The sequence below is a fragment of the Poecilia reticulata genome, linkage group LG7 (assembly GCF_000633615.1).
Source record: "Poecilia reticulata strain Guanapo linkage group LG7, Guppy_female_1.0+MT, whole genome shotgun sequence".
Lineage (NCBI taxonomy): Eukaryota > Metazoa > Chordata > Actinopteri > Cyprinodontiformes > Poeciliidae > Poecilia > Poecilia reticulata.
The window spans coordinates 26,804,156-26,831,075 of record NC_024337.1 but is presented as its reverse complement, the minus strand read 5'-3'; the positions used below and the strand labels follow the sequence as shown (position 1 = coordinate 26,831,075).

The window sequence follows — 26,920 nt, the reverse complement described above, 5'->3', positions numbered from 1 at the left end:
CCAGTAGACTTCTGAGGTTTAGACTGTTGCATGTACCAATACGGCTGATAAACTGGGTGTATAATGTCAACACAAACAGCTTGTTTTTAAGAATTTATGACCACCATTTAAATCTCTAGTAAAAATTATAGCACAAACATGACACCAAGTATCAGAGATACTATAAATCTTCAGGCCAATTTAAAGACCACACATGCTTTCTCATTCAGTGGAATCGTCACCCACAGTTTAAAAACCCATTTATCAACATTTCCCTTTCTGTGAAGAAACCTCAAGTTAATACTTTAACAAAAAACAAACTTACTTCAAAGAGTAAACAATAACACATCTTATGAGCTATAAAAGTGAAAATTATGGAACAAGACGCTGTAGCATTAGCGGATCCAAACTGTCGTTTTTTTTTTTTTTTTTTGCTACATTAGCAACCGCATTTACGACCACTTACAGCACACAATAAAAAGGTGAAGTCATTGTTTGCTCTTGGCTAAAAGTATATAATTGCAACATTGTCGACAATTCAGAGGAAAAGCCAAAGTGCTATAATTAACATAAATGTGGGTCATTTTCCAAGGATAAAAAAAACTCTTAATTTTAAGGCCAAATCAAAAAGACAAACAAATATCTCATTTGAAGGTTTTTCAAACCCAACAACGAGACTCTCCAAACAGGACCGAACAAGAAAGAATGAACAAAAAGTTAATTCTATAATGGAAAGATGAGACCCACTGTTATATAATCACACACTCTGCTCGGCCCTCCCGTTATCTAGATCAGCTCAGCTCCTGGTAACAAAGCAAACAGCACACAGACCCTGTTGGGAAGAACACTGGCACCCAGGACAGAGCTTTTCATGCGATCCTGGGAGGAGGACGACCTGAGCATCACTTAATTACTATAAAAGCTGCTACCTCTTTTTGCTCCGTTTGAATTAATCATGCAATAATCCATTGAGGACTCTACATTCGATAAAGGCAACGACAACATGCCTCTTGCCGCGGTGAGCACTTTGCAATAAGTACCATTGACTATTTTTTTTGTGTATGTTTTTTTTAAAGAGTAATGTCTATTTACAGTGACAAAGAGGAAGTAGTGCTGTTCCTTGGAGCTGCAGCACTGATATCTCATTTCAGACCTAACCATCTTCTTCTGGGATAACAAAGCTGCAAAACAGAAGCTTTATACATGTACATTTTTTCCTAAGGAACACGGGGACATCTTACTATTTTTAAGAAGAAAGGACTTCACTGGATGTCATCAGGACATTGTTTTCTGAAGATGACAAGTCGACTATATATCTGGAGCTGAAGAAGATTTAGCTGTTGAATAACTGCAAGAAATATCTTTAAACCTTCCCTCTTTGTGAACACAGTATAGATGTTAATGGAGGAGCGACCCGTGCGATTCTAACAGCTTAACTAATTGCTATCATTATCAAAGTGCTGGCTGTCTCAGTGGACTGCAATTATGTTTGTTTAAGTAGACATGAATTGGATCAAACAGATTAGTTGCCCGCATGCTGCATCCCATTCGGATACTTAACACTGACAGTATATTGGATTACGGGGCTTTTTACTGGGACTGGATGGAGACTCCTGGGCTGCAGACGAACAACAGCGGCCTTAACCAAATCAGCACAGGAGACAGAGCTTTGATTAAAACTTTGGTGCCCTTCCTGGACGGGCTGATCCTGCTGACTGGACTAATCGGTCAAACTCTGGTGATGATTATTCTTACAGGCAGAAGGAAGAAAGAAAGTCAGCCTCCTCACGGTACGGACACCCTGCTACTGGCTCTCTGTGCTGCTGACCTGTTGCTGCTGCTCTGCCAGCCCTTCCATACCTACGTCATCACCCTGGGCTTCTGGCCGTTCGGCGGCTTCCTCTGCAGAGCAATCAGCTTCCTGGGAGTGGCCTGTTCGACCGCCTCCGTGTTCACCCTGGCGGCTCTGGCAGTCACACGCTACCTGGTAGTGGTGCACCCCACCTGGACCTACCGCACCAGGATGAACAGGCGAGTCAAAGTGACAGTTGCCCTGCTCTGGATCCCAGCCTCCGCCCTGGCAGCGCCACAGTTTGCCTTCCGCACAATTACGTTTTCCAACACGGTGTACTGCTTTGCCTTCCTGTCCGACTTCAACCGGCTGGTCTACAGCATCGCTCTGTTCGTCTTTGGCTTTGCGCTGCCTTTAAGCATAATTGTAGTGATGTACGGCAAGATTTACTGCTTTCTTCGGCACGCGCGGCAGACAGGCAACGCTCCGCAGCTCGAGCGCTACCAACGGCAGGTCACTCACACCTCGGCTCTCCTGGTGCTGGTCTTCACCCTGCTGTGGTTGCCCTCCTACATCCTCATGTTCTCCATCATCAGAGGAACTCTGGCCAGCTCACCCGGCTTCAACACCTTTGCCCTCCTGGCCAGACTCTTGTCTTCCTCAGTAGCTGTGGTCAACCCTCTGCTCTACGGCTTTATGTCTCAGAAGTTTAGACGAGATTTGGTGGAGCTGGGAAGAGAAAGCTGGACGAGGTGCAGAAGCTGCCTGATAGGTTGTCCGCGTTTGATGAGGAGGCACACGGTGCGGCCTTTTGAGCATCGAACTACCTCAGATACACCCCAAAACTGATTTTTTTTTTTTTTTTTTTTGCTTTTTACCTAAAAAAAAGACATTGTTGCTCAATGCAACTTAACTCTGGAAGAAATCTACAATCCACTTACAGGAGTCCATAGTAGAGATGTTTAAAAAGTCTTTACTAAATTACTTGATATAAACGTTCTCAAGTATTGAATTTGAGAACATTTATATAGTTTGGAGCAACAAATGTTTAACAAAAATCACAGATGCCATACTTATTTGCAACCCCTTTCTTAGTTTTTTAGATCCTCCAAAGAATAAATGCACCTCATGATTTATTTTGTACTCATGTTTTCCTGTTTTTAAGTAGTTCAGGATGTTTAGAAAATTTTAATTAGTAAAGTCTAGCTAGATATATAAATATGACATGACACCAAAGCCCATTTCTGTTTCCCACTATTCAAAGTCAAGAAAAAGCAACAATTCAGTAAAGCAGATGTGTTTTGATGGTCATAATTTAGGAAAGGGTTATTAGAAAATAGCTACTTGTCTGATCTTGTCCTTATCTGCAGTTAATAAACTTAAATCAATTTGAGCTATGAAAAACATGGCTGAGCAAGGACACAGCTTTAAGATAATCAAGATAATCTTGGGGTTAACTTGTTGTAAGAAACAGAAATAGGGCTGCAAGGTAAAACTATCGATAAATAATATAGACCAGGAATAACGCTTGTGATAAATTTACATTTGCATCTAATCTGAATCAGGTAGGGGAATCCGCTGCAGTTAGACTCCATCTAACGAGCTCAACATTATATCGGCTTACAAAGTGTGAACCTGTGACACTTGGAATCGAAGAGGAAACGAGCAGACAGTAAGTCAAAACTTACTGTCCACCACTATCTTGCGATCGGAGCCGTCGTCGTTGATCTGCTGGATGTTGCCGAAGTGAATGTCGCTGAAGAAGATGCGGTTGGCTCCCTTCCCTCCGCCGCCGTGGTAGTCGAAGCTGAGGGCGATGACGTTCTTCATGTGCTCCGGGTCCTCGAACGGCTTTATCGGCGCGTTGAGGTTCGTCTCGTCCGACAGGTGTATGCTTTTCAGGATGGTGCGCTCCGAGTACAGCAGGTACCCGTCGTAGTCGCGGCAGCTACGTCTGTCCTCGGCCAGCATGCCGTGGGCGCAGGCGCAGGTCCGCTCCCCGTTGCCACGGTAAAGACACAGCTGTTCACAGCCGCCGTTTTTTTCTTTGCAGACGTTTGTGCCTGCAGAAACGGGGGGTGGTGCATCCAGGTATTAAACGGAAAATGATTGTTAAGGATTCTTTGTAAACATGTGACGTTACATCGTTATTACCTTGCTGCCTTGCTCTGTTGAAAACCTTGATGTCCTTCAGTTGTACACCGATGCCTGTCCTCAGCTGCAGAGCGTCTGTAGCATTGTCTTTGCTACCTCTCTTAATGGATCCATTGGCATGAGTCCTGAACAAAAAATAAATAAATAAATCTGAGATAGCACCAGGATCGTGTCTGTTTATTCAAAGTGTGGAGCAGAAAACAGCTCACCTGTCACTCCAATAGATGTATCCCTCAAACACAGACACAGCAAACATGTCCATGTTGTTGCTGGCTAGGACCAGCTCTCTGTTCTCTCCTGTCTCCAGGTTTATCCGTTCAATCTTGTCTGTTCGAGCATCGCACCAATAAAGGAGACCCTCCTGCACCGCAAAAGAAGAAAATGTAATCAAGCATTCAGGTGATCCCCGGAGAAATGTACGATTTCCTTTGATTCTAAGCAGCGCTGCTTGAAGATCAAAAATGATCATTTTAAATATATTAAAAATATTTCTATGAAAACATGTCAGTGAGTAATGAGGGGAAAAAATAAATAAACGAACCTCAGTGTTACCTTAATCACATCTAACATTAATGAACTAATGAATGAATAGCTTGTTGTAAAATACAATTATCGAACATAAATTGCACAGATTCTTTTGCATATTAATAAAGTGTGCAAGTTAATTTATGTTATTAAAAAACATACTTTTTTTAAAATAAAAAATTTCTGTCACGGAAACTCCAGCATTTTTTAAATTTTTTTTGCTGAATGACCCAGAGATCATAAATGTTTTAATCATCAATACAGCAGCATCACAATCTTTATTGAATATATTTTACAAAGGGTGTGATCAAACAAAAACAAACAAAAAGTGCTTTTAGGATGAAGGTAAACGCAAAGATTTCACACCTCATAGTCGACGGAGATCCCGTTTGGCCAGCTGATGCTCACGTTGACAATGACCAGCCTCTGGGAGCCGTCCAAGCGTGAGCGCTCAATACGAGGGTACTGACCCCACTCTGTCCAGAACAAATACCTGCACACACACACGCAGGAAATAAAGACATGCCTGGTTCCTTTTTCTTAAGGTAACGCTGAGACATAAGAGTAAAGTGTGGATAAAAAGGCTGACCCTTTCACTGGGTGGACAGTTATAGCTCTGGGTTTGTCCAGCCCCTGGGAGATGACCACGTAGCGGAACGAGCCGTTCAGTCTGGCTACTTCGATCACATCAAAGCCCTGGTCGGTCCAGTAAATGTTTCCTACAGCCGCAAATTTATGCAAATCAGTTTATATCTGCATTTAAAATACTTGAATACAAATAAATAAATAAATAAATAAATAAATAAATAAATAAATAAATAAATAAATAAATAAATAAAATAAGATAAATAAAATAGGATCTAAAAAGTTTAGAACCCAAACCTGCTATCCAGTCCACGGTGATCCCCTCCACTCTGCCGATGCCATTGGTCACCACATCCTCTCTCCAGGTCTGATCCCTCTTTGCTCTGCTGATGGTGCTCAGTCCCATGTCCACCCAGTAGATGGTGTCATTCTCTGCACAGGAGATAATTACAGCTTTTCAAATGTCACCCATAAACCAGCCTACTATTTGCTTACATCTTTAAGTGCTTCTCACCAGCGTGGAAGTCGATGCCCACAGCCAGAGAAGTGCCAGACACGGGCACCAAGGCGTCAGATTTGTCTGCCGGGTCCAGGGGAATACCCCTAATTCCCTCATGAACCGAATAAAGCAGGAAAGATCCCATCCCTGTAAAGAGAGCACAATGTATGTTGTGGGAAGGCTTTGAAAGAACCAAAGCTGTGTTTGTGGATGAGTTTCCTACCCTCACAGGACTGCTGCCCAGTTTTGAGGCTGTATCCAGCCGTGCACATGCAGGACCTCGTCGTCGGGGAAGTGGGCAGGCACAGCTGCGAGCAGTCGCCATTATTGTTGCTGCACAGGTTGATTCCCGCTAAAGGAAGATCAGATAAAGTGAGAAGGAGTTACTCTTTTCATTTATTTAACCGCTTCGTATTCCAACCTTGGTCAAATATTTGTTACCTTTCTGCGCATCCTCGTCGTAGATCCTCATGTGCATCATAGGCGAAGTGTTGTTACGCAAAACCCTCCAGTTTCCACCGTCCTTCTTGTCGCACGTTCCTATCTGGTCTGCTCCCTGGTCTGCCCACCACAGCTTGTCTCCTACAGACATCGAAATTCATACACATTGTTCTAGATTATACAATTATCAAAGTAGAGGATTGCTAACTGTAAGAAAAAAACCCGAATAAATAACACACTGCTTGTAATTGGTTTTTCATCTTACCCATGATAGCCAGAGCAGTCGCCTTGTTAAGTTTGCCTTTGACACCTTCCAGTATCTCCAGTTTAGATCCATCCAGTTTGCACCGGTTAATAGTGCTGTTACCTGAGCTGATCCAGTACAGCTGCTTCGTCTCGTAGTCAATGGAAAGTCCTGGGCAAAAAGAAATAATGTATCACAATCCATGTCTATCTGTCACAATAAACAGATTGTCATGGTGCCAAAAGAAATCTTCAGTGCGGATGCCGTTACTGAAGGAATAACACTCAGTGGGGTATTAAAAATGAAGAGGAAACACATAATTGTAGAAAGAAAATATTTAAAAGAAAATGACATTTTCATATTGAGACATTTCCTTTTAATTTCATAGCAGAGTACGACCAAAAATCCAGTTTACTCAAAAGCAAACACAAAGGCAATGAACTATCCACCTAAGTAATTTAGGAAAACATAAGTCTCTGTTTTAAGAAAAACATTTCCAGTGGTTAGATCACCAATAATTTAAAGATTTTCTCCTTTTAATTCAAATTGTTTATCCCCCCAAAAAAATATAGAATCATGTTTTTTTATATAAAGATTTATTTTTTGTTTTTCTAGTCTTTTGAAGTGCTTTCTTTTTGTGATAAAACATTCATACTCGCCTGATCGAGGGAACGCACAGAGTGAGTCTGCTGTTTTAGTAACGTAATCCACATTTGCCAATATGAGATTCCAAAGAGAGTTTAATATGTCGGCTGCGTAACTGTTTTGCTTTGCACTGACATTACAAACCTTGTTTTATTAAGACAGTTCTGTCACACATGTAGGGTGACATCATGTCTGCTCCAAAAAATAAACAATGTCTGGTTACAGCAGGAAGGGTAGGATAATATACATTTTCAGTGTTCTAATATCTTTTATTTCATGATTCTTATAGAAAAATTGGAATTGGCTAAAATGGTTATCAGAAGATAAAACTTATCGGTGCATCTCTATAGCTAATCTGAGGATGAGCAATGGAGACATAAACACATATTTTTTGTTTTATTTTACAGCAGCTGTACATTTGAGAGCGAGTTAAACATCTGCTCACCAACAGGGCCTTTCTGGTTGGTAAAAATCAGGGTGTGGTTGCTTCCATCCATGTTTGCCATGCTAATGTTGTCGCCATCAGTCCAGTACAGCTTCCTGAAAGAGGGCATGAAAATGACTGCATGTGAAAATATGTATATAACTGACAACAAATTACAAGTCACAAAGTAAGAGACAGAAAAAAAAACTCATGTTTGCAATGAAGTCAGAGAAGACCTCATTAAAATTTGATTAAATAAGGAAGAACCTTTATAAAATGACTAAGAGCATCAGACTGTGTGTAATTAGAGACAGCGCTCACCCGAGTAGCGGATGAACCACCAGACAGTGAGGTTTATCCAACCCCTGGATGACGGCGTTCTTAAAAGACCCGTCCAGTCTCGCCACATTGATCTGCTTCTTATTGGCATCGTAGCTGGTCCAGAAGAGGTTCCTGGACACCCAGTCTACTGCCAGGCCGTGGGCATTGGGAAGGTCTTGAGAATTTCGACGACAACAAAAACAACAACAACAAAAAAAGTAAATTAGACTTTCAGGATGTACTCACGCTATTGATTTAACATTGTTGCAACATTTATCCCTGGGATTTCTCCTACCAGCAGACACAACCGTTTCCACTCCCGTCCCGTTGATGAAGGCTCTTTTGATGGTCTGAGTTCGCACGTCTGACCAGTAGATGCGGTGCTCCACAGCATCATAATCCACCACGGTCACGTTGTCTATGTCCGGCACGGTAAAGGAGATGATGTAGTTGTAGTAAGGGTTATCGATGTCCACGCCTCGGATCTCGATCTGTCGCGCATAAAGCAGGAACTTGCGGGACTCTGGAAACAAACGCATGCAGAGATGTCAATTTCCAGAACAACAACAAATGTTACCATTCCCTTAGAACAAAAGATAATATAGTAACAGACATCAATCTGTGTCCGTGTGTTTGTTCCCCAGCCACACATGTCAATTATAAATAATAAAAATTTATTATTTACACATAAATAAGAAATAGGTAAGTATTTCTTTTAGCATATTCGTAATTAGGAGTGGAAAATTAGTTAGCAAGGCAATATATTTGCGTTTTTTTTCTTTATTGAACATGTTTAATTTCAAATAGGTGCATTGATGTAGTCACTAACAGCTAGAAAACCACAAACAATGAGAAAAAAAACTAGAGTTTTAACTAATGTATTCCCTGGTTGTTTATGAACAACACTGATTATCTTACTTAATACTTCCTCTTCTGTTTCTTTACCACTACTATGATCACACATCTACTGCAAGATTGTCATGACATTAGGAACCGTTTTCAATCTTGCCCATTCCTGAGCAATGAACAAGTAAACGAGTGTGTAGCTCATAAAGCAGAACAATCCATCGCCTTCCTTGGTCACAGCCTGCACTGGGAAATTGGCTGTGGAAACCAGAGTGGTGCTTAATGCATGACAAAAAAACCCCACAGCGGTTTTTACAGGCCGCAGTTTCTATCCTTGCCTTTGCAGGTGCGCTTGTCGGCCTGCAGCTTCATGAGGTGGGGGCAGGCGCAGGAGAAGGTCTGGTTGAAGTTGATGAGGCACAGGTGGGAGCACGGGCCTTTCCCGTCACTTGTGGCACATGGGTTTGGAGCTGAAGGGAAAGGGGGGTCGGGGGGGAAGAAACGCACATCTTAATGTTTCACGAAACGGAACAAAAATGTCAATAGAGGGGGAAAAAAAGAATGATGGAACATGCTGGTAAAAAACAGAAGTAAATGCATCTTTATGCACTGCAGTTTCCAAAAAAGAAAAAAAAAATCCCCATGTCATAGGATATTTAAATCAATCATTGCAGATTTTCCTGGTGTTGAAATATTTTTTTTTTACCTAAACGCCCTCAAGGAGGTTGAAGGGAAACACTAATGATTCCCACGAGGAGTGGTTACAGCTCCATTAACATCTGTTTTCCTTTGTCGTCAACGCAAGGACAATGTCACACACACACACACACACACACACACACACACACACACACGCACACACGCACACACACGCATACACACGCATACACACGAGGGTTCTCTAAGCTGTTTGCAACCGAATATCAAAGCGACAATTTGATGTGACAGGACTTGGTCAAACAACTGTGACAAGCCTCTCGCCGGCTCACCAAACCTGCCTGGCTTTCAGAGCGACGTGTGACATTTCTGCTGCAGGAGCCAGGTTTTGTTTTCAACCACGTATTTGGGGAAATGATGGAACAATAAGGTGTCTTTTTACCCAACAAGGCAGCAGCAGGTATCCAAAGTGATCCTATGTGAGAAAACAACATGACTCACGGCACAAAAAGGTCAGCTGTCTTTTGGGGAACAGGAGCCATGAATAACATGTTGAGCAACGGACTGTGAGTTCATCACTTTCTCCTTTAAATTAAAGCTCGACCGACGTGTTCAGCAGGGTAACATTGGGATGTAGCTTCCTTTTCTTTCTAGCCTTAAATCTAAACCACACAATGGAAGTGTTGTTATAACAACCACAAATTTGAATGTCTTTTTTTAAATGGGTCATCTATCAGCCGTTCTCTCCATAAATCCCCATCACTGTGACCTGAACGCCCTTTACTCCATGGTCAAACATGGTATTGGCAGCATCAAACTGTGGGAATTATTTGATAGCATTAAGGTGGAGCTAAATACAAGCCAGTCATGTAACAGAACGTTTTGGCGGCTAGAAAAGACTTCAGAGCTGGATAACAAGAATGAGCTACAACAGAAAAGTTAAGATGAAAGCATAGTAATTTGTTAGAACGGTCCAATCAAAGCCCAGACAAAAAAATCCAATTGAAAATCTGTCACAAGCAGCAAAACCTGCCTCTGTAAGTGACAATTTACCCCACGATGTCTTGAGTTAGGGAAAACTGAATACAACTGCACACCACACCTTCTCAGATTTTTATAAAATGCGCTCAATCCATTTTACAATTAATCGATGACGATTACATGAGTTGCCCAAAAATACTTTCAAGTTTGTAGATGAAACGTGGCAAAATCCAGGATGTCAAAAATATCCATGCGCCAGCTTAAGGCGCATGAATATTTTTGCGAGGCGCCGGACGTGTTTGACGTGGAAACGTACCCAGAGGCTGTCTGGACGGGTGATAGACCTGCAGGTCAAAGGGCTGCGTGTTGGTGCGCTGGACAACAGTGACGTTGTGTCCAGTCCATTTGTTGGCTTTAGCAAGCGTGTTTGTCCGCCAGTCGGTCCAGTAGACTTCTCCTCCGTACATGGTGACAGCAAAGGGGTGGGACAGATACTCGTGACCACGCAACACCTCAATCAGTCCGGAACCGTCGTACATCGCCGAGTAAATGGCATCCGACCTGAAGGAATATTAAGAAAAGACATTTGACTAAACGATTTTGGTTCATGTGCTTTAAATCCTTAAGAGCGCCACCAAAAGCTCGGGAGCGAATGCTACCTGGCATCAATCCAGACGATGCGTCGTTCCATGTAGTCCACGGTGAGTCCGTTGGGCCAGCCACCGCTGCCCGTCTCCCTGTGGATGGTGCGTCTGCCTTCGCCGCTCATGGACGCTGCCTCTATCCTGGGCAGGTTGGCGTCCCAGTCCGTCCAAAACAAAATTCTGCCAACAGAAAATTTGTAACGTGACAGTTTCTCCAGATGTGCACACGGTTATGTAAAGATTGATAGAGGATACAGTATCCAGAATGAATTTATCTTCCTATAAATAAGTCAATTCGTTTCCAGTCATCCGTGAATGTTTTAAACTCTCCTCCGATGAGTCTGGGTTTTGGTTTTTAAAGAATGCTTATCTGGAGTTTCTGACGATAGAGTGGATAAACAGCGTGCTAAAAATTTTTTTAGTTGTAAAAATGACAGACATTCTATTTAAAAATTAAAAGTGCTCCATTCATCAGTCTTTTTAAAATATTTATGAAAACTACTGGTGGCAGAGTTGTGCTGTGGTGGCGCAGGGGCAAAGCACAACCCATATATTGAGGCCTTAGTCCTCATGCCGGTGATCGCAAGTTTGATTCCCGGCCTGGTGACATTTGCCGCATGTCTTCCCCTTCTCTCATAATCCTTTTTCCTGTAAAACTACTTTCAAATAAAGGCCACTAGAGCCAACAAAACCTTAAAAAAAACTACTGTTGGCAAACTTCAAGCTGAATCTCTGTGACACAGACAATATTTTGTTCAAGTCCTTGCATCAGAACATCAAGAAATAAGTAACTTGACTGAAGAAATAAACACATTGATATTATTTCAATTGTAATGTTGAAAGTGTTTTTTATTATTATTACATAAAAGCACACAGGTTAGGGTATGCATGTTAGTTTCTGCATTTTGTGGTCTAGTTTAACGTCTAGTTTTCGAGAGCTACCCGCAACGTTTGGATGAAGTTTTCCAAAAACACACCTGAATTCGCTCTGAATGCAGAACTCTGGGGACAAATCATTCACTCGACTCAGGTGTGTAATTCATCTCACCAAACTAATCATCTAGGACAGCAGGACTTGAGTAGCCTGCTGTAAATACACACCCGTCCCGCGGGTCCAGAGCAATGGCCCGGGGATGCTCCACCTCTCCGGCCAGCAGGGTGGTTCTCATGGTCCCGTCCAGTTTGGCCACCTCAATCTGGTCCAGATTGCTTTCCACCCAGTAAATGTTTCCCGCTATCCAGTCCACGGCTAAGCCCTCTGGAGTCGCCAGGCCATACTGGATGACCACCTCGAAACTGGTCAGGGCTGATCAGACACAGAAAAGCACAGACAAATGAAGGATGTGAAATGAGGATGGTGGTTATTTTCCTGTATAAATGCATTTAGTCAAAACAAACAAACAAACAAACAAATAAACATAAATTGCAGTGTAAGGAATGCTTATATTCATGGAACATGGGGAAGTTCTGTCTGATGTGGAAGTTTCTCTAACCACTTTCAAAATTATTCTCAAGTGTCAGCAACTACTTACTTAATGATTTTGCAGAAACAACACGGCATTGTGCAAACTAAACAAAACAACCAAAATGTCTTGTGATCCCCAGTGAAACCCTCACTGCCCTCAGAAAACCTTCCAATAGTGATTAGTGCATCACCGCTTTACAGTAACTTGGAGAAGTATCCACACCTCTTGATCTTTTTCGTAATTTCTCATTTATATGTTTTAGTGGGATTCATGTGAATGCATGACCATCCACCTAAATGTACTACTAGAGCAACAAAACAATGGCTTTAACAATGATATTAGAATATCATTTATTCTCGTATATCTACACAGACATTCCCAATAAAGGACTTTTACGTTCGATTCTGTAATGTGGCAAAATTTGAAGAAGTATAGGAAATACTTGCATAAGAAACTTGATGTCGCTTTAATGAATGCTGCGCGTCGTCTCTCAGTTATTAGCACTTTTTCTGACGTGTTTGTAGACAGTGAAACAAGCAGTGCCAGTTGATCTGGTCTTCATGTTTCCTGCTCATGAAGCTCGTATTCATGGGCAACTTAAAGAGCTAGACGGAGGAACAGCAGAGTTTTGTTCCTCCTACACAACGCCAGTTTGCTTGCAACAGTCACGCACAGCGAGCGCTGAGACAAATGGGAAGAGACAAAGCCTCCGTGTCTCCCGAAGTGCAGAACTGGGAACACAAACTTGACTGGCAGGGAGACCTGAGGCTGTGGGGCAAGAAAGGCTGGCCGTGACCTGCAGGATTTATTCAGGGTCACAGACCGCCGCTGCTTAACAGGCTCCTTGAGCACATTGGTTTTAGGAGATTATTGACCGTTTTCTGAGGGTTTCTAACTATTTTATGCTTAAATGTTCATAGTTTTCTATATGGAATCTGCAAAAACCAGGAAAGCAAGGAAGCATAATTGACCAATGTAAAAAAAAACAAAAAAAAAACAATGGGTGGATGAATAATGTAACTAGCTGGCCCACCTCCGTTTTCAGACAGCTTCCCGCGATAGATCTTGTCCTCCACAACATCGGTCCAGTACAGGGTGCTCTGGTTGAGGTGGAAGTCCAAAGCAATTGTGTTCCTGAGGCCGGGCACGAGAACACTGAACTCCCCCTTGTGAAGGTCGATCCTTCTGATCTCATGCCGATTGGAGAAGATGATGAAAGGTTTGAAGGGATCTGGAAAAAAAGTAGAGTTTGCGTTGCAGTAAAGTCAGTCTTTGAAATACCTTGAAAATACTGCAATCCTTTCTCATAGAAAGAATAGAAGAAACAGTTAGAGCACAACACATGGCTTTAAGTAAACCCAGTTTCATCACCAGACGAATTTGGATTTTCCTCACCAGTACTTTTGCAGCTCTCCATGTCTGCCTCCAGCTCCCAGCCATCGTAGCAGGAACACTTGACTCTGGATTTCTCCTGTTCACACTTCTGGCTACATTTCAGGTGTTTGGCACAAAAGCTTTGGATCTGGCAGGTCTTGTTGTCGGCTCCCAGCTCCATACCCAGGGGACAGGAGCACATGAAGCCCTCCCCGGGAATAATGCTGCAGTTGTGACTGCAGCCACCATTATCCACAGAGCACAAGTCTGCAGGAAACGGAGACAAGAGTTACCAGGCATTCAAACATAGAAACCTGTACTCTTTTTTTTTTTTTGGTTTCACATGTGAAGCAGTAAAAATATTCAGCTTCTTGTTTACCGCAAAGCTTCTCGTCGGAGCCATCTGGACAGTCGTCGGTGCCGTCACACAGCTTCTCGGCAGGCAGGCAGATGGAGTCATTGGTGGCGCACATGTGGTGAGACAACTTGCACACCAACGCCTCACAGTTGTCCTCGTCCGAGTTGTCCTCGCAGTCGCTGTCCCCGTCACACACCCAGGCTTTGCTGATGCAGCGAGCTGATGGAGCCAGAAAACGAGATGAGTCTCAGCTTTCAACGTAGACGGCTCTCTTCAAGCCGGGGGAATGGAATAGTTTCATAATATCACACAGGAACCGTCCCCCTCGCCCCCAAAGTCTCAGATTTTAAAATTATGCATTTGATGTGTTTTTATCTGTTATGAAAAAGTGTACTTTTTTTTTTTACTGGTATTAATAAAGTATTTATTCTATATTTGGCAGCTTTAAAGGATCATCACGATTGCTTTCTTCTTAGCAGATCCTCACCAGAGTCTCTGCAGCTGAACTTCACCGCTGTGTCACACGTGTGATTCCAACCGTCACAATTGTTCTCATCGCTGAGGTCCATGCAGTCGGTGTCACCATCGCAGCGCCAGCGCATGGGAATGCACAGCCCGTCCATCCGACACTGGAACTCATCAGCATGGCAGCCGCCAGCAGGGCGGGGCTCTGGAGGAAGAAAATAACTAATCACATTTCATTTTCGTGTGCGTTTATGAACACAGCAGAGGTCTGCCACTGAAAATATATGCTGTCATGAACAGCACTGATATGAATCCTATACTATTTCACAATTTGCCACAGTGAAACCATAAACTTCAATGTATTTTGTTTAGATAAAAATAAGCGAAATCCGTCAAAGAATTACACCAGCCTCACCCTGCTTTAAGCTCCTCAACAAACAAACACATGACTTTTGAAGAAAATCAGTTGCACAGGATTGCATGGACTTGTATTGTCGTAAAATGGAGTTCAGTCAAAATACATGGCCTTTTTCCTTCTACTTCAAAACAATGAACTTCCTTGTATTTTTAAAAGTTCAGTTAAATTATTTTCAGAGAAAAATCTATCACACTCCGTTATCATTTCGTCTTTCAGCTCAATACAGCCTCTCACTGAGCCAAATCAATCAGCACACCTTGCTGTTAAGTGCAAAAGCAGATAAGAAGCACAAGAGGGAAAGAAAAGGCACATTGTCCAATCACCTTTAGTGACCATCCCATATAAACTAAGAAAGAAAACTAAAACTGTGAAGAACAACAACGTACAGATGGAAGCAGCTTTATTATTGCCCTTATCATTTTCTAATAGGCACCAAAATCCCGCAGACACACGCAGAGCAGAGCACAGATTGCATATTAGAGCAGCAGGTCTTGCTGAGCCTCATTTCTGCATGCTGGGACTTGACAGCAGTGAGCCGCATCGCTGCACGGATCAAACGGTGCGCACAGCGCAGCGCACAGAAGCTCATGTTTGTGGGCGCACCAACGGCAGAGGGAAGAGAGCATCAGTGCTGCGTTGCCGCCTCACTCCGTTAAACTGAAGCTGCGCAGCCACCAAGCTGTAAACATGCAAGTCCTATCTCTGCAGTAGTCATAACATCTGTGAAGTCTGCAGGGGACCGTGAAAGAGTTTAACTGTTGTTTAACCGCGAAGGTTTATCACATCCTGAACAGAGCAACAGGACGGTTCTTTTGGTGGTTGGTAAGCAGAAGATGGCAAGCTGGGAGAAGCATGACAAACGCAGGAAAGAGCAAAAGGAGGACAAAGATCTCATCTTTGAAGCACAAAGCAATGAGTAAACAGAGCGCCGCGAGATTAGAGCTTTAATCGGCTATGGGCCAAACATCCCGTTTATCAGCAAACACTTTTAAGGAGTGGAGACGACGAAAAGATAAAGCTTTTTCAGGGCGTGCTGGTGCAACTCCTTACCCCGGATGGTGCAGTTGGCATGAGTCTCGTCACTGTAGTCTCCGCAGTCGTTGTCGCCATCACAGGTCCAGTACTCTGGGATGCAGCGGCCACTGTTGCATTTAAACTGCACACTGGAGCAAGAGTGGCTGCAGCCGGCTTCATCGCTGTTGTCCCCGCAGTCATTGTCTGCAGAAAAATCAGGCACAGGGGGGTTTATTTATTTATTTATTTTTTATTACTCGTAGTGCCGTTTTTAAGCTTTATATGGGAGTTGAAGGACAAAGCTCGTCACCGTTATCACAGCGCCAGTTGATATTTATGCAGCGGCCGTTAGCGCAGGTAAACTGGGTGAGAGGGAAGCACGTTGGATAGGCTGTGAGGAGAGACAGAGAAGACATAAAATGCGTCTTGTGTTATTATAAAACGTTAAATGGTCGAGCAAAACAAACAAACAAACAAACAAACAAACAAACAAACAAAAAAGAAAAGTTGCAGCGAGAACTCACCACAGGAATCTGGCTCATCTGAGCGATCTCCACAGTCATCGTCCAGGTCACATGTCCAGGAGATGGGGATGCAGCGCGAACTGGTACAGAGGAACTGGTTTGGTGGGCAAGTGCGAGCTGGCAAGAAAAAAATTAAAAACATTTATCACAGATTCTCTTTTACTGTACTGTCAATGACGATCTTCTGGACAACTTTAATGTCTTAAATCTTCCCCACTTTTGCAATATTCCAAACAATTTTTTGTTATTAGACACAAGCCATAATCACAAAAATGAACAGAAGTGAACACTTGAAATTTATCACAATAAATCTATAAACAAGACACAACTTCACCTTTTGAACATTTTAATAATACTCTAAGTGAGATGTACTCACATGTACTGTATATATGTAAATCTGGCTCACCAACATGAGAAGGGTGGGATTTGCTATAATTTATGCTGATAGAATATTGTCATAAATAATATTTAAAGCAACATTTTTTATTTTTTTGCAGAAAAAGATGGGACATGTATTTTTTTAAAGGGTAAAACTTTTAATCCGGTTAAAAATTTCATACAAAATCCAAATGTAAAAAATATATTCAACTATATACGTATGTACATCTTGTAAGTACCAGAGCAGGTGGTGTTGGATTCGTCTTCATCGTTGCCGCAGTCGTTGTCGCCATCGCAAAGCCACCGCAGCGGGATGCAGCGGTTGTTCTGGCATTTGAATCTGTCTGCAGGGCAGGTGTGCTGGTCTGGAGGTAGAAATACACAAAAGAAAACTTTAAATTCTCTCTGAGCAACGTAATTTATTTTCAGGCATATAGAATTAATCATTGATTATATATACTGTTTAGTCCATAAAATAATAAAAATTGCATAAATTTACAGTACAAAGACTTTATTTTAAGAGTCTGTGAAAGGAAAGAAGGGAAGAGGAAAAATTTAAAGAAAATAAAGATGCTTTGAAGGAATCACACAACGGAGGGAGAAGAGACAAGGAAGGACAGACAAAGAAGAAAAAAATATGCAGAGAAGAAAGAGATATATGACACAGGAGAGGAAACAAGAAGGAACAGAAGGAAAGGAAGGGAGGAAAAGAGCAAGAAATCAAAGTAATTAGGTATAACAAGCCAAAATGAGTAAAGGATGGAGATAAGTAACAAAGAACAAGGAAGAAAACTAGCAAATAAAGCAAACAAGGAAAGGGCAGAAAGAGATAAAAAGAGAAATGATGACAAGAAAGGACGGTATGAATGATACAAGGAAAGAAAGGCGGTGTGATGCCAGCAAGAACAAAAGCAAGAAAGAAATTACAAAAAAAAGGAAGGACAGAACATTCAGACAATGGAAAGGGAATAAAATCTGGAAATGCAATTTCCAAACCAAACCCTTTTCTTTTTCTTAACTTCTCCAGACCTGAAATCAAATCAAACATTTTTTTCCCCACACTTTCCCAGACTGAACCCTGTTCTTAAACAGATAGCAAGGAAAAGATCCAGGATGATTATGAGCTCTTTCTTGTTGGACTCAGCTAATGAGGACAAAAGTTGGCGCCTTAAAAAAGAAAACAAAAAAAAAACACGTCACCCTGCATGGAAAGAGACAAATCCTGGAAACTTTGTTACGTGCTCTGTCAGTCTGTGTTAGCCGGAGCCATTAAACGTAATTCTGTTTATCCGTGTGTTGCTTTGTATCCATGACTATGATGCGGTGCCACGCGCTTACGGCAGAGGTCAGGGGCCTCATCGCTGTTGTCCAGACAATCGTTGTCCCCGTCACATTTCCAGCGCTCTTGGATGCAGCGGTTGTTCTTGCAGGCGAACTCTCCCGGCTGGCACTGGGGCGGGGGAACGTAGGAGGGGTTGGCTGGAGATGAGATCAGGGTGGAAGCGGGACACAGATAATTCACAAAGACATGAAGTGAGCACTAAAACGAAACAAAGACTTTTTTATCTCTGAAATTTAAGACCGGTTTTAAACATTTTGCAGATATTATCCCTTGTGTGCGTTTCTTTAAAGCCAAGTGTGCACCAACTACTTTATTGTTTTTTTTGTGTGCTGGAAAAACGATTCCTTTTACATGTTATGTAGTTAAAGTGTCGTTATCCTTAATTACATCACAAAAAAAGTGATTGATACGCATTAATTTGATCTTTGAGACACTTTGAAGAGGAAGTACATGTGTCTGACTGTGGTGAATGTGTGTAATACTTCCAGAAAAATACTTGGAAAAGTCGAACTTGCAAAACCAAAAAAAAAGGCAGCCAGGAATTCCTAACCTCAAATCCCGCTGATTAATAAATTTTCCACAGCTGCCACAAGCAAGCCAGCCCTAAGAAAAATTCATTGTGCAGGGAAGCAGCTAAGTACCTTTGCAGGTGACATTGTCGACGTCAAGGATCTGATCGTCGGCGCAGCCGCAGGACCTGCCGTGAGGAATGGCGAGGCACAGACTGCTGCAGCCGCCATTGTTTATTCTGCATTTATTGGTGCCTGCATGGAAAGAAAAACAAAACAAACAAACAAAGAAAAAACGTTACCGCGTCATTTAAACACGCTCAAATTAAAGTTTGAAAGCGCGACGTACCCTGCTGTAGGTGAGCGTCGTACACTCTGATCTCAAATATAGGAGGCCTCTCGTTGCGAAGCAAAGTGACGGTTTTGGTTTCCTGGTCCAGCTTGTAGATGCTCCCGCCGCGGTACTCGTTCCAGAACAGAAACTTTCCATGGTGGCACAGGCCGAATGCATGGTTAAGCTCCTGGCCCTCATAGACGACCTGTTAAATCAGAGAGGCAAATCACTTCTTCACATTAAGAGAAAAACGAGCACGGACCGGCAACTTTATGAAGTACGTCTGCAGTAGTGAAAGCAACTTGAATATAAGTCAAAAAATAAGTCATAAAGCAGCTGAAGTCTATCGAAGAGGCCGAAGAACAATTGCACAAGAGAAATTTAAAGGATTTCAAGAAAGCTTGCTTCTCACAAACAGAGTGTAAAGAGTGTTTCACTACATATCATCACCTTAATATTCATGTCGGCAATACCACAACCACAACAGAACGCCTGGAAGCAACATTTGTGTATTATTGATATGCAAATTTTGCATGCAAGGCAGTAAAAAGTGCAATATCCTGTTTGACCACACTGGCTGTTTACTTTGGTGCCTGAGATCCTGATGACCAGGAAGAGTGACGGGGATATTTCCATAAGTGGAAAGGAAGAAAAGAGTCTGGAACATTTGAAATACTTGTAATTGGTTGTCATCACAATACTCAGAAATAGCCCTATAGATGCTATAAGTGGTTTAAAAGTTTCCATGTTTCTAATTATTTTAGATAGCCATCATTTCTTTTTGCTGTTGATGATAACACCACGGCACGGTGAACATGGCTTATTGTGAGAACATTCCCAAACCTTTCTCTCTGTGGTGTTGAGGAAAACCATCTCGATTCTGTCATAGTAAGCATCCACCCAGTACAGGATGCCCTGGGGAATGTCCAGACTCAGGCCGTTGGGCCACAACACCGTCTTGCTGGTCAGGAAGACTTGGTGATGTGAGCCGTCCATCCAAGCTTTCTTAATTTTCCCTCTGTTGCTCTCTGTGGGATCCTCCTCCCAGTCAGTCCAGTACATCCACCTGGAGAGCAGGAAACGCATTGCAAGTGAGATCGGAAGTGCTTCTTGCACAGCTTTGATACGTCACAATCTCTGATAGAGAGCTGTACAGAGATCTGTTGAACACAGGCTGCCTGCTACACACAAACACACAGATTAGTGTCTGCATTGTGTCTCAAGATTGTGAACCACATGCTGCTCATGCACCCATAAATAACATCTGCACCTTTTATGACAACTAGGAAGCCCCTGATGGTCTTACCCATGTTGTGGGTCCACGACAATAGCCCGCGGATGGCTCATTTTTCCCTCAATGAGAGTCCGGCGAGTTTGCGAAGCCTTCTCCAACCTGGCAACACTGATACTCTTCTTAGGTCCATCATCGGTCCAGTAGAGATTTCCTCCTATCCAGTCGACTGCTATCCCCTCTACTGTGTGAATACCTGAGATAAGCAAGACAAGTGACAGAATTAATTGAGACATGCAATGACACGCCAAAGGATGGCATATCAGAAGAATTTAAAAGTCACAAAATTAGAAATAGCTTCAGAATCCTCTGAGAAGGTAAAGTCGTGGAGCGTTACCATCCTTTAGAATGGTGTCTCTCTCTGTGCCGTCAATCTTCTGTCGGCCAATGATGTAGCTGGTGGCGTCTGCAAAGTAGATGAATTCACTGGCGGCGTGGAAGTCCAGAGCTCGGGGATTCATCAGGTTCTCGATGGGAATCATGTACTCGTCAGGCACCTTGGCGTTCATGTCCATGCCCCGGATGATTCCAGGGCGACCCTTACCGTACACCAGGAACAACTCGTGTTCTGGTTCTGCAGAGGGAAAAGCAGTGATTAGGAGGAAATGAATGGAACGGAAAATGAGGAAATTGTATGCAATTTTCCAAAGAAAGATGAAAAGGATGCTCACTCTTGCAGGACTTGCCGTCACTGCCGAGGCTGAATCCAGAGCGGCAGCGGCAGGTACGTGTCTTGTGGCTGTTGCTCAGTAGACAGATGTCGGAGCAGCTTCCAGGTTTTCCAAACTGATCCAGGGCACAAGCATGGCTGCGCACTGAGCAGGAACAAGAGAAAAGCAAAGTGCCATGATAATGTGCTTCCAAAAGATTTAGCACCTCTGGTAAAACTGTGTTAAAAAGATTAAAATAGTAATTTTAAGTCGCTGACATTGAAAAAAAATGTCAGTGACATCCAATAAAGAATTTCTTTATTCTTTAATAAAGGATAAAGATCCTTTAATTTATGCATATTTAAGTTCCACTAATATTTTTTTTCTATTTTTAAGTAAAATCCTCCAGAATTTAATTTTAAACATCCTGGTAATAAAACAAAATAAAAATAAAAAATTATGATGCCAGGCACCTCAACAACAAGCAAAATATTTTAACTAAAGCACTTTGTTTCAGTTAAAGACCTGCCAGTATTTAGTTAAATTCACAAGTTTACATACAAAATCCTAGAACAGAATCTACTTTAATTGCATTACTGGTATGTGGTCAGCCTCATATTGGTAATACAAAGTCTTTCTGATCCCAAGACTTCATACACTTGGGAGAACTTTTTTTTTCTACCTTTTCATCATGTTTGCAAGATGAACCTTAATTTTCATCCTGCCTGGTTACCCGGGTATGAAAAAGAAATGGGCCTTTGTCTCTAGTCACAATTATATTAAAAAGAAACAAAGTTGTGGGTTGCTAAATAAAAGGTAGCCTTTCTTAAACTGTATTACTGAAAGTAGCAATTATTATACCTCTACTAAATTTGTTAAAAATGTTTCCAAATATGGAATTTTTTTTTCCAGACCTGATTAAATGATTAACCCTGTACTCAAATTAAGGGCTGAATTGAAAAAATAAAATCCTCAGTCTAAGACTTTGTTATGGTAATAAAAAGATGCATCAAGAAACATTTTCACCAGCAATGCCAAGACATTTTTCAGTGTCTGTGTTTTTATACGACACGACTTTTTGCGATACGCGTCGCTGTTGGCAATTTGACACGAGACTTTCTGCCACGCCGCGCACCTTGGGGTTGGCGCCTCTGGTGGTACACGTGCAGCGCTGCTCCCCGATCCAAACGGGTCACCACCTGGAAGTCGGAACTGTTGAAGCGGTTCACCCGGATCACACTCGTCTTTGGGTTGAGGTTGCCTTCTTCTGAATTTGTTGCATAGAGGTAGTTCTCAAATACAGTCAGTCCATACAGGTGCTCAATCTGTAAGGCAGTGGGACAGCAGAGTTGACGCAAGCCCTGAGTGAGGTTTGGAGGGTTTCTACATCTTTCAATTAAACTCAAGACTAACTAAAACCCTCAACTTAAATTTTAGACCTACACCAATTAGGAAAAATTAAACCTAATTTACTTAACACCTTATATTTAAATCACTTTTTATCTTAAACAAGTTAAATATAACTTTGCCAACTCAAAATGTGAGTTTTTCAGCATGAGATCTCAAGTACCAACACCAAGTTTCTAACACCTGCAGGATTTACTAATTTTTATAAACAGCTAACTACTGAAATCCCTAATGCCCTAGTCTCATTGAGAATACACTTGGCCCTTTATGCAGGAGACAACATGAAGGTTTTGATTTTGATTTCCTGAAAATGAATTAACCCAGTTTCAGGTCCAGGTTTATAGAAAACCTGCAACTTCATTTCAACAGGGCTCAGTGGTTTTTATTACATCAAACACCTGAACTCCTCTGGAAGAGGAAATGTGATGACGTTTAAAGCTGGGTCAGGTCATGTTACAACTTCCAAAGCTTTGAGCATATCAGGCAACATATTTCATTCTGTCATCCAAAATCGGAATGAATGGCACCATCTTCTTGTCTAAGCCGAAATAGAAACCCAGCAACCTGGTGTAGGAAGGCGCTCTGATCCGATGAGACCAAAACTAAACTTTGGGGCCAACATGTAAACACATTTTGTGTGAGGAAAAGCCAACACTACGCGTCACCCTGAAGATACCAGCCCCAGTCTAAAACGAGATGTTGGAAACGTCATAGGGTGGGGCTGCTTTTCTTCATCAGGCAGAAGCTGGTGAAATCTGATACAGGGCAACTGACTTGTTATTTGTAAATAGTTTGAAAAGTCCTGCAATACGACTAATGTGGGCAATAAATACTTTTTTGACATATTGGATGTTTGGGGTTTATATCACGAACCTCTATCTATGACAAAAAACAAACACAACCAATGTTCCATCACTACTATAATCATGTTTTCAATGAGATTATTGTTTCTGGGCAAGTTAGATTTAAGTGTCTCCAGAGTAAATAGCTTAGAGGGACATTAGCTGTAAAAACTGACACTCAAGGTGAAATATTAGAAAGAGAAATAAAAAGGGTTGAAAGGGCATAGATCCGCATGAGGTCACAGGAGGATAGTGTTGCTTCTAAACTTGAAATGGTCGTCAAGCAAATGTTTACTGTTTCTGATGTGAAGGATATTCTGCATGTGGTGGTTCTGAGAGCATCTGTGGCTGTGGTTCAGAATATATATTTTTTACAGTGAACAGGTCTCCACACCCTCTTCCCTATAGCCTCACCAGCAGACCCTGAATGATGGTGTGTCGGTTCTTGCCCTCATAGTCCACCACTTCGATGTAGTCCAGGTAGGCATCAGCCCAGTACACCAGCCGGTTCACCAGGTCCAGGGTGATGCCGTGGGGGAAGACAATCTTGCTGTCCACCAGCTTGGTGCGGTTCTGGCCGTCCATGTCGCAACGCTCCACCCTGGGCGTGGAGCCGTAGTCCGTGAAGAACAGTTTCCTGCATCAGAGGACCAGCAGGTTGGCAGAGGTTGGAAGAAAAAAAAAATCAAGTTCCCTGACGGGTATACAGAGAACATTTGTAGAAAAAAAAAGAAAAAAGGAACTGATGCAATCAGATGTGACTCTGTGAACTGATGTGACTCATGCAATCTGGTTAACCCCAGAAGCCTAAAGTCGGAAGCTGTGAAGTGATTCTGTCTGAAAAAAGTGCTTTGATTTCTGCCTGCCTGCTTGGTCAGCACCTTGTCTGATCATAAGACAGCATTTCCCTACCAAGCATTGCTTAAGCAGCACTTGGGATAAGAGGGCAATACAAGGTCAGGAGGACTGAGGCGTAAATATACACACCCCATGGCCGGGTCCAGGGCTATGCCCTTTGGGTTATGCAGCTCTTGGTCCAGCAGGGTCACACAAGTCTGGCCGTTCTTGTTGCACACAAACACGCGGTCATCCACGTCATCGACAAAGTAGAAGTTTCCAGTCAGCCAGTCGATTGCCATCTGCTCCACATCTGATAAGTGAAGGGAGGGAAGGAGAGAGAGGAAGAATGCGCGTCAAGATTGTCATTTAAAAAAACAGACTGTGTCATGTAAGCAGTCATAAATCTGGGAACAAATACCAGGAATGTCCTGTTGTTTATGACTCCTTACAACTTTCTAACACAAAAGAAAAGCAGCTAATTTATGTGTTTTCTCAGCATTCTTGTTTTTCCATCTCCAGGAAATGGAAAATATACAGTTACAGTTTGAGAGTGGGATGAAACTCGTGGAAGCAGGCTTGAGCCGTAACTCGGTACTCTCCAAAAGAGTCAAAACTGGGATTTATTTCACATATGGCAAGCATCACATGCTTATTTGGGAAAAGAACGCTCAGGTGAAGGTTTTTTTTTTTAATAAATGGCACACAAAAAGAATATCAAACTGCAAATGCTCCACCACCATCACTTTTGCACAGTCTTTCCAGATAGATACGCATCTCACACAGTGATCCATCAACATTAATAGGTTGACTTTACAGTCGCAACATTATCACTCATCATCGAAGCATGTTCTTAACCTCCATCAGATTTGACTCAAAACGCAAATGCATCAAAGTAAAATATGTTGGCCGATTTCTTTAAAAACAGAGGTAGTTTTTAGTTTTAATCCATTTAATAAATAGAAACATCTTTTTTCTTTTAGTATCCGACCTGCAGAGCAGAGCTGACCAAAACTGACCGATTCTGATCTCCAAAAAAATATTTAGATTATGGCAAATCATGAAAAAAGCTGAATTATTTACATTCCTATTAAAGCACATTTTTAAGCCCTTAATTATTTGAATGGCTTGTGTCGCATGCACTGGACGCCGAGACATGAATTTGGGATTACCAAAACAACGGTGAACAGAGGTAATGACAGTAAATCTTTTCAATTTGTGTGTAACGACTCTGTACAACATACGAGTTTTGACCTGTTTAAATTGAGATTTTTGCTGAATCTCACTGGCTGATTACTGAAACACAGATGAGCAAAGTATAAGTTCATCAACTGAAACTTGCCGCGAGTCAGAAACCTTTTTTTTTTCTTTTTTTTTTTTAGAAATGCCTGCGCTGGTACCGTGCAGCCTAAAGTTACGCAACAGAGCGCCGACACATCTGGGCTCAATTCTGAACCTCTCCACACCACTTACCAAACATACAAAGAGCTTCAAAATGCAAGTTCAACATGGGAGTTAAAGTATGCCTAAAGTTACAGTGTTGGGAGAGAAAACAGGAAAACCACAGAGAGTGGACTTCTGGTGCCTTCAGTGTGCCTCTCAGATGGATTTACTAGCAGGGAACAGCAACAGCAACAGCAGAAAGGAATAAATGGAAAAGCTCGTCTTAGAGGGAGGAGGGGACAGTGATACTCCGGTTATCTCCTCTTAAAACCCTGCTTCTTCACAAGGGGGCCAGCTGGACGCGCTGGTACGCGAGTCAGTAGATTCATAGTGGAGAGAAAGTTGTGCAACCCAGCAGCTAACTACGTTGTGCAACAGCTCTGCAGACCCCCTTATCCAGAGAGAGCCAGCCAGTCTAAAGCCATGCAGATTCTGGTAAGTGGAAACTTTGCCGGGAAAATAAATGAGCCACCCTTTCCCTCCAGCCACCCTACACTTACAACTCATTTTCTTATCCTGTCTGCAACACCTCCCGACTCCCTCTAATGTGAGTAAACATTTCACAGACTGAGCTGTTCTTATTGCCAACAGCGATCACGCTTTATAAGGCAGCACAGGTATTTTGCTCACATGGCCTATTTGGTTTTTCATGGTTCGGTGCTAGCACCACAGTATGTCTACTTTAATGCCGTCTCCTTCCTTTGCGTGTTACTGTTGCTGAGACCACATTGGAGCAAAGCAAGAACACAAAAGAGGCTGGTTATCGTTTGCCCCCTGCAATCCTCTCTTTGCCAAGATGATCCAGTTACTCTGTGCAAAAACTTCCTGACCTCTCAGCAGCTCTGCTTTGGAGCTCGATGAGTTATTGTTTCGCATAGTCAAGAGAGATATTTAAGAGGAAATAATCCTAAACTGGCAAATATCCTCCTGAAGAAAAAAAATGTACTGATGGATTAGAGAGGTCTGACAGCAGGAGTAGAAATAATGCTACAGGAGTAGCAGAATAAAAATCGTTCTAAAAACTTAGTTTCTAGTCTCACTATGTGAATAGACTTTATTTAACTATCTTAACTACAGGATTCTATTATAAATGGTTACCCTACACCCCAAACAAAGAATCTCACAAATTGCCGACATCCTCCCATAAGAATCTTACAAATACCGTACAAAAAATGTAATAAAATTGAGCGGAAGGAAAAACCTTTCAAAGGTCTGCTGCTGCAAGTCAGAGCTTCATGAGCATCCAGAGGTATTCAAGATAGGGGGCTGAAACAAATCCCTTGTTTCAGATGAAAGTAAGTTGGTCTATTGTGTTTTATCAAGTCTACAATCTGCGCAGCCCTCTACAAGGAAAGCAGTGAACTCCTCAGATCAAAAACCCAGAGGAGTGTCTATAAAGTGCCGTCAACACAAAGACGACAGACAACATCATGCATTTTTAGCTTGACATGCAGACAAGGAAGCCACATGTCTGTAGACAAATTTACCAACTTGATTTGTTTTGGATTTTTACTCCAAAAACGCAACGAAG

General features: G+C 42.2%; 2 protein-coding genes across 3 annotated transcripts in view; one reads left to right on the top strand and one right to left on the bottom strand.

Moving 5' to 3' along the window:
* Positions 1-26,920, bottom strand: part of lrp1ab (low density lipoprotein receptor-related protein 1Ab) — an 89,567-nt gene that overhangs the window by 22,408 nt on the left and 40,239 nt on the right. For both annotated transcript variants that reach the window (XM_017305706.1, XM_008413699.2), the window contains exons 7-41: positions 24,097-24,259; positions 23,524-23,746; positions 21,996-22,185; positions 20,882-21,025; positions 20,548-20,784; positions 20,226-20,406; positions 19,763-19,985; positions 18,935-19,124; positions 18,718-18,840; positions 18,073-18,213; positions 16,974-17,099; positions 16,357-16,473; positions 16,143-16,223; positions 15,869-16,036; positions 14,423-14,605; positions 13,957-14,154; positions 13,599-13,844; positions 13,237-13,434; positions 11,839-12,043; positions 10,753-10,917; positions 10,410-10,654; positions 8,794-8,925; positions 7,905-8,132; positions 7,610-7,784; positions 7,310-7,404; positions 6,241-6,390; positions 5,976-6,116; positions 5,758-5,886; positions 5,550-5,681; positions 5,333-5,467; positions 5,040-5,169; positions 4,817-4,943; positions 4,135-4,286; positions 3,926-4,050; positions 3,460-3,834 (exon numbers count right to left, since the gene is read on the bottom strand). In XM_017305706.1, coding sequence (XP_017161195.1) covers positions 3,460-3,834; positions 3,926-4,050; positions 4,135-4,286; positions 4,817-4,943; positions 5,040-5,169; positions 5,333-5,467; positions 5,550-5,681; positions 5,758-5,886; positions 5,976-6,116; positions 6,241-6,390; positions 7,310-7,404; positions 7,610-7,784; positions 7,905-8,132; positions 8,794-8,925; positions 10,410-10,654; positions 10,753-10,917; positions 11,839-12,043; positions 13,237-13,434; positions 13,599-13,844; positions 13,957-14,154; positions 14,423-14,605; positions 15,869-16,036; positions 16,143-16,223; positions 16,357-16,473; positions 16,974-17,099; positions 18,073-18,213; positions 18,718-18,840; positions 18,935-19,124; positions 19,763-19,985; positions 20,226-20,406; positions 20,548-20,784; positions 20,882-21,025; positions 21,996-22,185; positions 23,524-23,746; positions 24,097-24,259 — 5,973 coding nt within the window. The remainder of the gene's footprint in view (positions 1-3,459; positions 3,835-3,925; positions 4,051-4,134; positions 4,287-4,816; positions 4,944-5,039; positions 5,170-5,332; positions 5,468-5,549; positions 5,682-5,757; positions 5,887-5,975; positions 6,117-6,240; positions 6,391-7,309; positions 7,405-7,609; positions 7,785-7,904; positions 8,133-8,793; positions 8,926-10,409; positions 10,655-10,752; positions 10,918-11,838; positions 12,044-13,236; positions 13,435-13,598; positions 13,845-13,956; positions 14,155-14,422; positions 14,606-15,868; positions 16,037-16,142; positions 16,224-16,356; positions 16,474-16,973; positions 17,100-18,072; positions 18,214-18,717; positions 18,841-18,934; positions 19,125-19,762; positions 19,986-20,225; positions 20,407-20,547; positions 20,785-20,881; positions 21,026-21,995; positions 22,186-23,523; positions 23,747-24,096; positions 24,260-26,920) is intronic.
* LOC108166433 (galanin receptor type 1) lies at positions 455-3,442 on the top strand. Its single transcript, XM_017305707.1, has 2 exons — positions 455-997; positions 1,074-3,442. The coding sequence occupies exon 2, from the start codon at positions 1,514-1,516 to the stop codon at positions 2,618-2,620; it is 1,107 nt and encodes a 368-aa protein (XP_017161196.1). The 5' UTR covers positions 455-997; positions 1,074-1,513; the 3' UTR covers positions 2,621-3,442.